The sequence below is a fragment of the Elephantulus edwardii genome, unplaced genomic scaffold (assembly GCF_000299155.1).
Source record: "Elephantulus edwardii isolate Elephantulus edwardi_28Jun2011 unplaced genomic scaffold, EleEdw1.0 scaffold00001, whole genome shotgun sequence".
NCBI classification, from domain to species: Eukaryota; Metazoa; Chordata; class Mammalia; order Macroscelidea; family Macroscelididae; genus Elephantulus; species Elephantulus edwardii.
The window spans coordinates 47,127,415-47,138,665 of record NW_006399751.1 but is presented as its reverse complement, the minus strand read 5'-3'; the positions used below and the strand labels follow the sequence as shown (position 1 = coordinate 47,138,665).

Genomic DNA, 11,251 nt, shown 5'->3' with positions numbered 1-11,251 from the left:
GTCGCCCCAATAAATAGAAACTTTCAATCCACTAGGAAGGAACTACCCATAACCTTTTGCTGTAAGTCGACTTCAACTTCCCACAGCCTTAACAGTACAGAACTGCTCCTTAGGATTGCCAGGACCAGTCTCTAGGAAAGCAGACTGCCACTTCTTTGTCCCCAGAGTAGCTGGTAGGTTCAAACCCCCAAGTTTTTTTGTTTAACGGCTGAGCACTTAACCACTGTGCTACCAGGGCTGTTGAAAGGCATTACATTTCCTCCAAAAAAAGGCAAAGTAAAGACTCTTTTCCCTTTAATTGCCTCTCAAAAAACTCTTTACCATTGACTTGAAATCATTCAGATGCTATAAATTTCACAGGCAGTGATTGCCCTCTTCCTCTCAAGGAGTCACTGGGGTATTCAAAATGCCAGTGATACCACCTTTGGGTCAGCAGGGAAGCTCTCTATGAACTCTGCAAGCCACCAGATCTCCCTGATTACTAGTATTCAGAAAAAGGAGTAATTTCCGACGATGGTTAAATATTTTACACACTCACTAGCCATAGATTTCTATGTATTCAGTATTATACAGTGTTAGAGAACTCTGGTGGTATAGTTCATAGGGAGTGTTCACTGCTAACTTGAAGGTGATTCATATCCACTAAGGATTCTCAAGAGGATGGGTAGTCTCCTCCCGTGCTATCTGCGGACTCCAGAAACCCAGTGGAGGATTACCTGTGAGTCAGTTCTGACTCTACAGTAGAGACTGACTAATGATAGAGCTATAGTTATTTTTGACAGTGGTAAAGGGTAGGGCAAAGATCAGATCTGTTGTTCATACGGTTACTATGAGTTGTAGATAATTCAATAGTACTGAACATAGTTACTCTTAATAATGCTCAAATTGTTCCCAAATTTGGCCAGTAGGAACTCCTATTAAATGGATCATATGAACATAGCCCTTGTCTAAGTTTTTCCTTGCTTTTTGGGACAGTAATATGTCTCAAGTTTACTGTTCACCTTATTTGCCTTAGACAACCATGTTAGTAGAAACCATGATCTGGTATAATTATATTTGTTGCAGTTAAATGTCTTTATTGAAGACCTTTTCAGTAATCAGAACTGAGAGATAAATTAGTACAAAAATTCACTAGTTTATTTTCTCATATTGAAAAATCTTCCCACAACTTTATCCTTTATCATACTAGTGTAGGATGGCCTTAAAATTATAATACCAGTGTTACTACTGAAAAGAGAAATGTGGAGGGAGGAAAAGATTTTTCCTCAGTTCCTTTTGTCCTCAATATCTGGCCCAGTAAATGTATTATTGTTTTCAATTTCATAAAATTAAATTTGTTTCAATTTGTTCTCAGTTTGTGTATTTGCCTTTTTCATTTTATCTTTGAAGTTATGAAATGTTTATGTAGTTCAAACATCAAAACTACCAACAATGCCCAGATTGCAAATGTGATCCATTCCCTTTTTTTTTTTTAATCCACTAATACAATAGCTTGCCTCTAGAAACCCTGTGAACCTGGAGAAAGGTCAAAAGTTATACAGGAGGTGTCCAGGACTTTCATTCATAGGGTTGTTATGAGTCGCCTGCGACTTGACAACACTTAACAACAACAAAACAACCATCAGATTAGATCTGACTGGTACAGGAGGAGATTGTCCTTCCATCTCCAGCAGAGCATCTGGTGGATTCAAAACATGCACCTCTGGGATTGCAGTGCAGTTTCTTGCGACTAGGACACCAAAGCTTTCCGAGATCCATTCTTAAATGGTCTTTAAATTGAATTTGCAAGTCAGAATAGGTGCCTATAATTCTTTTCTTAGTTTCACTTTAGTGCAATAAAAGTTTCAAAGTCATTTTGGTGATTTAAAGGCTGCCAATGAAAGTGAATGTGATAAAGAATTTGTTGTAAACAGTAGTTAATACTTTCATTTTAAAGTGAAGACAAATTCCTATATTCCTATATTTCTTTCTCAATCCCACCTTGTCCCTATGAGAAATCATTTTTTAGTTTGTCCTTCTGTTATTTTTTTCCAAAAGCAAATATGTGTATGTATGTATGCTTTTTAGATTTTTACCTTCTGTCTTTTTGTGTGTGTGCGTGATGTAAAGTGATTAAATGAGAATTGTACAAGCGTATTATCATTGAAAACAAAGAATCTTCTAAGCTCTTATACAAACTATCAAGTTTTGAACCAAGTTCTAAACTATCACAAAATAGATCACATAACTTTGTCATGTATAAATGAAGCAACAGAAGGCCTAGGAAACGAATTTGTATTTCCTTTATTGGCAGATTGTATGCAATATGACTCAACAACAAGGAAGTACTATGTAGTAATAGAAAATAAAATGGGAGTCCATTATATTTATGGCTTAAGTATGGGGCTGGACAGAGTAAGAAGTAATTTATATCTTCAAAGGCTGTTCTTGTGATTTAAAATTGTTATTGCTATTGTTAGGTGCAAATATTTGCCCAGTATTCACTTTAGAAAATCAATGGCTTATCTACATTGTAGCCATTTTCAGGCAGAGCTTTTGAATCAGTTCATTCTAGTTTAACCTCTCTGAAAAATTTGCATTTCCATCCCAGATACGTGTCATTAGAGGTTAAAATGTAGATTTTGGTTCAGTATATCTAAGTGGAAATGTAAATTATCAGCAGGATTATCTAACTGCTATTAACCCTTTGAAGCCCAAGTTAGATATGAGGGAAATTAACCATTGTTGAAAAAAAATGAGGGAGAGGAGAGAAAAAGAGGATCATATTTGTATTTAAAACAAAAGGAATGTTTTAAGAAGAAGCACAATTTAGACTAAGATAAAGTGTTTTCATGTTGAACTGTTCTCCAAGTTACCAGAGACTGATTATTGATATTAGGTGCACTCAATGACTCATAGCAACCCTATAAAACAATTGACCTATCCTGTGCCAGTCTCACTATCTCTGACACTCAAGGCCATTGCTACAGTCACTGTCAGTTCACCTGTTTAAGGGTTTTCCTCTCTTTCACTATCTCTCTACCCTTCCAAGCATGATGTCCTTCTCCAAGGAATAATATCCTTTCCTAGCAACATGCCCAAAGTGTTTGAGATAATTGCCTTCTTTCTTAGCACAAAAGTGTAGTACATTATATACTCTATTCTGTACTTGCATCTTTCATGTAACAGATACCTAAATTTTTAAACATTTAATGGAAAAAAGCAAATTTATGTATCACATTTAAATTTCTTAACGAAATCCTATTATAATCATCTTTCTTGAGTAAGACAATAAATATTCTATATCCTTTATATAAAAAACCCTCATTTCAAATGTCATCAGTTGACTTTTCACACACTCACAATATTGCTCTTTTAAATGCATCTCTTTTTACAATCTGACCAGTAGAAGCTTTTTTTTGCTGACTTTCCTATTACTTAGCACTACTTGTGACATCCTGGTAAGCATCTTTTCTTTCTAGCAACAATTGAAAAATCTGAACCAATCCTGAAACTTTGTCTACACAAGACATGGTATCAGCTACTCTCCAATAATTTATCATTTTAAATTGAGAATACTATTAAATATAAAAATTGGGGCTTTTGAAATGCCCCATCAACATTGTACTAAGTAGAGCTCTGCTCCTACTTTTCAACCATTTGTAACACCAACTGAGAAAAGTATCTCTTTGTAAATCTATCTGTTTTAACAGGTTTTATTATTATTCTTTGAATTCCTATTTTATGTTCCCTATAACTTCTTAAATTTTAACTCCAGATTTAAACTCTAATTATACTGTTTACTCATTATAATTCCTTTTTCCTCATCATTTAGTTATCTTCTTATGTAAGTTGTTATGTCCCTTGACCATCTTGCTATATTGGTGTGTTCACCAGTTTTATAGTCAAATTTTTATTGCTTAAACAAACACACATATATACACAAACACAAAACCCAGTGTCAGTGAGTCAGTCCCAAGTCATAGCAACCCTCCATTGGAATTTTGAGGCTGTAAATCTTAACTTGGAGGACAGTGCTTCTTTTTTCTCTGACAGAGTGGCTGGTTGGTTTAAACTACAAATAATATTAGAAGTCCAACACTTAACCTACTTTACCACCAGGGTGCCATATTTTTTTTATTATTTTTATTTTTTTTTAGGGTGCCATATTTTAAAAAGAACCTACAGAGGTCCTTTTTATATCTATAATATTTATTATATTTCTATATTAAGGGAGCTCTAGTGAAGTATTCCATTAGGAGTTATACTGCTAACCTAAAGGCCGTTCCTCACTGGCAGTCTGAGTTTAATAATGGTGCCAAGAGGGTAAAATGGACAATTTCCTCCCATGCAGTTTACAACCTTGGAAACTCTGGACAGTCATCTGTGAGTGAGTCAGTTCCCACCCAATGGCATTTTAAGTGTTCTATACCAACAGTATTAACCCAGTTACAATATGCTTGTGTGTTTTTTACCTTCTTCTATGTCCTCAAGCCCATCAGTTTGTGAACCTGTTTTTATTTTCCCTTCATGTATCTCTAAGTAATAACTGAAAATAAAAAATGATTTTTAAGGAAGAATTCTAATAGGAAAATCAGTTATGTGTATGTGTTTATATCTATGATTCTTATTTAAGAAGTCTCCTAAAAACAATTTTCCTTACCAACACAGTCCCATAGATTAAACTTTCAAATTAAAGAAGGGTTTTTTGTTGTTTTTTTGTTTGTTTTGTTTTTTTTAAAAAAATGAATCATAATTGACTGCCTGCCCAACCAGACCATGTAGTATTTCCCAAAAGGAATTCTGGGTTTTTTTTAGCTGCATGTGCATCTCTTCCTCATGTATATTATTTCCTCCCATATATCTCTCAAAGAGTTTATCTGTTCTACCTAAACTTGACATCAAGGAAGCACTAACAGAAATTTCTTTTAATAGTATGAATCTGACTGCATATTTGAGCTACTTAAAGTTAAAGTCTAATGATGGTACTAGTGGCTGCATGTTTTAAAAGCTTCCACTGTGACAGATTATCCTAAATCGTTGCTTTCATTATGACTAATACCACTTCTACAGTGCAAATCCTAAACAAAATTGCTCTTGTAAAGTCCTAAACCTGTTAGTTTAGGACTTTGGAGATCTCTTCTTCACACTGAAGGAATTTGACCTAAATTCCTTGTAAGATTGTGAGGAATGTTGAAAATAATATCTAACCCAGAGTGTTGCACTTAACAGATGTTCAGTCACCATAAGCCCATTTTTTATTTCTATTCAGTTGTAGATCACACATGCTTATCCTATAAATAGTTGATAAGAATGTTGACTCATATAGCTTAACACTTGTTTCCTACACGTGCTAATTTTTTAAGCAGTAAACGTTTTATGTCTTTCAAGTCATAATTCTGTACTGATGAAAACTTTGAAGGTTGTTCTTAGTTCAGTTCGTGCATGGTCTGGAGCTACCAGAACAGAAAAGTAAATTCCTTTTGCCTATCTCCACAGATGCACCACCGCCGCTCTTTGAAGTGTCCTCTCTGGAGAATGCTTTTCAGATTGGGGGTCATCCTTGGCATTATATCATCACCCCTAACAAGAAGAAACAGAAAGGAATCTTCCATATCTGTTCCCTAAAGGACAATTCCTTGGTAAAAAATTAATAAGCTGACTGTTTAGTATTAATTTTGTGTCAGCATGTATTCTCTATCTCTAAAATTTGAGCGAATAATAAAACCACAGGAACTGGAATAATGCTGCCTACCACATAACACAAAGAAAATTATTATTTTTCTCATACTTGATGTAATTAAAATATTGTTGTAAAGAAAGATATGTATAGTATGTAAATGTTCTGTATTAAACAGAGGAACACCTACAGCTGATGCCACCATGGACACATTCATTTCAGTGGTTACAAACAAAATGCCTAATTGTGTTGATTTCCTCTTCTGTTACATGAAATAATTCCATGTTCCCTATTAGAAATAATTAGAATACTTACGGATTTCTTGAGAAAGTAAAACTCTCTCCTCAATTAGACACATAAAATATACTCTTTTTTTTCAACCATACTGTGTTATTGTTGTGTTTGTAGTTGTTTTATACTGTCAAATAGCCTGCAAGTCATAGGCAACCCTATGTATAGAAGCTCTGAAGCCTGCCCTTTCCTGAGCCAGTCTCACTGACTCCTGCATACCTACCTTCCACTACCCTAGTTACTATGTCAGTCATCTCATCCAGGGTCTTCGCCAGTTCTGTCCCTCCACCCTTCCGAGCATGTCCTTATCCAAGGACCAGTCCCTCCTGGCCACGTGCCCAAAGTAAGTGAGATAGAGCTTCAGAATCCTAGCCTCCAAGGAGAAACTTAGTTTCAACCCCAACCTCCCCAGACCAACTCGTTTGTTCTCTTGTCAGTCCATGGTATGTTTAATACTCTTCTCCAGCACCACAACTCAAAAGACATCAATTCTTCTGTTAGTCATTGTCCAGCTCTCTAATGCTTAGAAAGTAATTGCAAAGACCATGGCCTCAATCAGGTGCATCTTAGTCTCTAGACTGATATCTTTAGAAAGGCCTAATGACAAGAAAGTAAGTTTAATTTTTGCAGTTGTTCATGTTTGTGTACATCCTGCTGTATGACTTAATGTTTCTGTGCTTTGGATTTACTGTCTCGTCTTTCTAGCTGAAGTGCCTGGGTGATGCAGATGGTTAATGTTCTCAGTTGCAACCAAAAATGTCAAGAGATTTGGGTACCCAGAGATGACTTGAAAGAAAGGTTAGGTGATCTGCTTCCAAAAATGAGCCAATGAAAACCTTTGGGAACACAGTTCTGTTCCAGCACACTTAGGCCACCATGAGCAAGGATCAACTCCAGGGCAACTGCATTTGTTTTTCCCCAGATATTTTCTAATTTTTAAAGCTCAATTCAAGCTTTTCTTCCTCCTGAAATTCCACTGAAGTTAGTCAAGTGTTTGACGATATCTTGTGTATGACTCTGTCGCCTCATTTTCTACATTGACTTGAACTTTTTTATGTTTCTTCTTCACCTCTAAACTAACCTTCTTAATGATACATATTCTGCATAATATCAGGTACCAGCACCTAGTGTAATACATAGAATATGTTGTTGGATTCTGTCAAGTTGCCTCCAACTCATAGTGACCCTGTGCAACTGAGCAAAGCACTGTTCAGTCATATACCATCATTTTCATTCATTGTTACACATATTATCCCTTCTCCTTTCCTTCCCCCTCCCTTAGTTCACTTAAAAAAAATTGTTCATTGTTGTACAGTTACCTCCCTACCTCCTCCTCAATCCCCTTTGCAATGCAACTCTTATTCTGGGCTGTTGTCATATGTATAATGCCTAATCATATCTTCCTTTTAAACAATTCTTTCCTTCATCTGTTCCAAAGCAGATATTTATCCCTTCCTTTTTTGAGGACTGCCTTTTTTATACTGACTCTCTACCAAAAACAGTATCTTTCTCCAGGATTTAACCACTCCTGATAATATGCTCAAAGTTTATGATACGAAGTTTCTCTGTCATCATTTCTAAAGATCATTCTTTACTTATTTTAAGACATTTTTTATTCTTTTGGAAGTTCATGGTATATTCAGTATTCTTTTCCACCACCACAATTCAGACATTATTTTTCCTCCATTTTCATTGTACAGTGTCCACATGCATATGAAGCAATTGAAAATACCATGGCTTTAGTCTCATGCACCATTGTCCTCAATGAGATATCCTTGCCTTTTTTGCACAATATAAAGGCCTTTACCAAAAAAATTGTTCAATGCAAGAGGTCATTTGATTTCTTAGCTGCTATTTCATGGTTGTTGATTGAAGATCCAAGTAAAATGAAATCTTTTACACCTGCACTTTTTTCTCTCTTTATTATGATGTTGCTTGGTAATTCAGTTATGAGGAGAATTTCTGTTTTCTTTTTATTGAAGTATCCATACTGAATTCTGTAGTCTTTTTCAAAAGGGAGTGTTTCAGTTCTTTTTAGTTTTCAGCAAGCAAGCTTGTGTCATCTGAATATCACAGATTGAATGAGTCTTCCTCCGATCTGGATGCCACATTTTTCTTAAAGTCTAACTTCTAAGATTATTTACTCATCATACAGCTTGAATATCTATGGGGTAAAACTACAGCCTTGTTGCATGCTTTTCCTGATTTGAAACATCCCGCTATCCCCTTGTTCTGTACAAACTGCTTCTTGGTTCCTCAGAACACAAATAAGATCTAGGATCATAACCTTGAAGATAGTGGATCATAACCTAGAATGTGTTGTTATTGTTGTTGTGTACTGTCATGTTGGGACTAATCCATGGTGAGTTTTCAGAGGCAGTAAACTGCCTACGAAATGCCATCTCACGTGCTTTGGGCTTGTTGCCAATAGGGACCAATCCTTGGGGAAGGACATCATACTTGGAAGGGTACAGGATCAGTGCAGGAGATCAAGATCCTTGATAAGATGGATTGACACATTTAAAAAAAAAGATGGATTGACAGGGTGACAAGCAGTAGGTGTGTCAGTGAGGTTCAATGTCAGAGACAGTGAGGTTGGCTGAGGATAGGGCAGGGTTCGGTGACCTTGGCAGTAGGGGTAGGTTCGTCAGAGATAGTGAGCTTGTCTGAGGTGAGGGCAGAGTTCATAGGATTGCCATAGATCATAGCTCGATTCAGTGGTATATAACAACAACAAACCATACGGAGTTAATGTCCATCTTTCTGCTGTGGAACGACTGACATATTCTGTGTACCTTTGTATGGGCAGTGCAGTTCCTTACCACTGAGCCACCAGAGTTCTCTAACCTAAAGCATAGCCTATAATTATATGGTAAAAAAATCAATAAACTTTAACATTTCACAGCTTTGTATGTGTAATAGATAAGAAGGAGTAATCTAGAGGTAGAGAGTTAGGCATCTCACCCAGAGGCCACCAGTAAGTAGCTCCTCAAGAAAATGATGACTAGTTTCCTCCCACGCAGTTTACAGCCTTGGAAATCCAGTGGATGTTCAGTTTTGAATTGGTTCCAACTCATTGGTAGTCAGTTTGAATTTTGAATTTTTTAAATAGATACGGCAGTATCCTATTACTTTTCATTGGCATCACCAAAGAAACAACATTATTTGGATAACTCGAATATACTTGCTGGTGTTAGTTATGAGGATCTTATGGAAAGGGTAAAGCATTTATGTGCACATGTGTTGCATACCATAAAAACCCACCACTACCCTTGAGTCCTTTCCAACTCATAGCAACTTTCCATTGGGTTCCTAGGGTTCTACATCTTGACAGGAAGAGACTGCCTGATTTCTCATAGTCAGCAGCTAGTGAATGCAAACCACTGACTTTGATTAGCAGTCTGACTTGTTTTACACTGCCACCAGGGCACATTTACTCAGAAAGCTCCTCAGCCTCACTGTTGTTGAGTCAGAGACAACTCCTAGGTGACCCGCCAGCAGGTTTCCAGAGGCTATACACAGCATGAGAGTAGATCGTATATCTCTCTCCCTTGGAGCAGCTGGTGGATTTGAAACTCTTGCCATTGAGTGGGCATCACAGTTTCTTCCCACTCGGCCACCACAGCTCCCTTGGGCACATATAAGGGTGTCTTCATTTTAATGTTGAAATGTAAGTCTTTTTTCATTTAAATCCTAAGTGGTCCTGGACTCTCTCCTCAGACATCAAATATTTGACTTATCCAAGAAGAATATGTATTCTGTGCCTGAAATTTCCATTTGGATTGCATATTTATTTTGTGCTGCCCATTCTTCTAAATGTCAAATTATTAGAATTGAGGAGGGATTATAGGTGCATGGACTTTAGACTCAAGGCTACTGATGAGAAGGTACAAAATTTTGACCAAATTAGTTATTCTTACCCATACTATAGGAACAACAGTACTTGCTTTGAGTGTTGTAAGAATGAGATGAAATAGTAGCCATGGTAACTAGTGCAGTGTCTGACACAGAGTAGGTACTTGAGATATATTACTAGTCTGTCCATTTGCTGTACAGAGGTAACTCGAGGTTGCTGTGATGCTAACTAAACACTGTGACACTGATGTGTCAAATGAGATAATGGTTATGCATGTGGACATTGTTTGGTGGAGCTCCTGATTAAAACAAGCTTGGAAGCAGGAGTGGCATCCATTTCTGAAACAGCTCGCCTCTGTAAACTCTTATGAACGTGGAGAAACAAAGTATACCACTGTTGAGGTCATTCATTCTTAGGGTCGCTATGAGTCGTTTCCAACTCAGTGGCACCTAACAACAACAACATATTATTGTTTAAAGTGTAATGTACTATTAACCAGAATAAATCTATGACATTTCAAAATTTAAGTATTCTAGAGTGTTCAAATTTGAGCTTACTAATTCAGACTTCATAAATATCTCAGTTAAGGAAGTTTAATATTTTCTCTATTTTTCCTTACTAAGCTATTATTGGCATTTGATTTGCAAATTATTTTATTTTCCCTTAATCTTTAACTTCAATCCTTTTTTCCCCCCAATTTCAGGCAAAAAATGGGATCCAAGAAATGGAATGTTGTTCTCTAGAATCTGATTGGATTTATTTTCATCCTGATGCTTCTGGTAGAATAATACATGTTGGCCCAAATCAAGTCAAGTGAGTATTTATATTACCTTTTAAGCTAAGTTAAAAGTTATTTGGTAGCTTTTATTGCCAGGTCTTTTTTTTTTTTGCCAGCTAACTGTTGAGCCAACTGGGGAAGTAATTAATTAGCTTGCTATCGGGCGCTTCCTCTGAGAATGGCGTCTAGAATACCTGACCATATTCTTTCAGCTTCATTATTACTGTTTGTAAATAATGTTTGAGTAAGTTCTTTGATGGGTGATGTAGAAATGAAAGATGCAGATTTTCCTTTTCTCATCAGTTGTATTCTTTAAGACTAATGAGAGAGATGATGATCTATCTTAGTTCTGAGAGACAACCTTTCCACAAGCGAGCAGGGATTTTTACAGCTGGAAAACATGGACTCGGTGACAGAAATGGAGCTGGACAGAGAATGATTGAATTTTGCAAAATCAATGACTTATTCATTGCAAATACGTTTTTTAAGAGACATAAACGCAGGTTATATACTTGGATTTCACCTGATGGTATGCATAGGAATCAGATCGATTTACATCTGTGGAAAGAACCGCTGGAGAAGCTCAATATCATCAGCTCTGAAAACTAGGCCAGGAGCTGATTGTGGAACAGACCACCAACTACTCATATGCAAGTTCAAGCTGAAG

At 36.5% G+C, this 11,251-nt stretch overlaps 1 protein-coding gene across 2 annotated transcripts in view; it reads left to right on the top strand.

The window, feature by feature from the left end:
* DCAF17 (DDB1 and CUL4 associated factor 17) overlaps positions 1–11,251 on the top strand; it is a 57,734-nt gene that overhangs the window by 36,821 nt on the left and 9,662 nt on the right. The window contains exons 9-10 of one of the 2 annotated variants that reach the window (XM_006878846.1): positions 5,479–5,621; positions 10,510–10,619. In XM_006878846.1, the coding sequence (XP_006878908.1) occupies positions 5,479–5,621; positions 10,510–10,619 (253 nt within the window). The remainder of the gene's footprint in view (positions 1–5,478; positions 5,622–10,509; positions 10,620–11,251) is intronic. The other variant, XM_006878847.1, reaches the window with a different exon arrangement.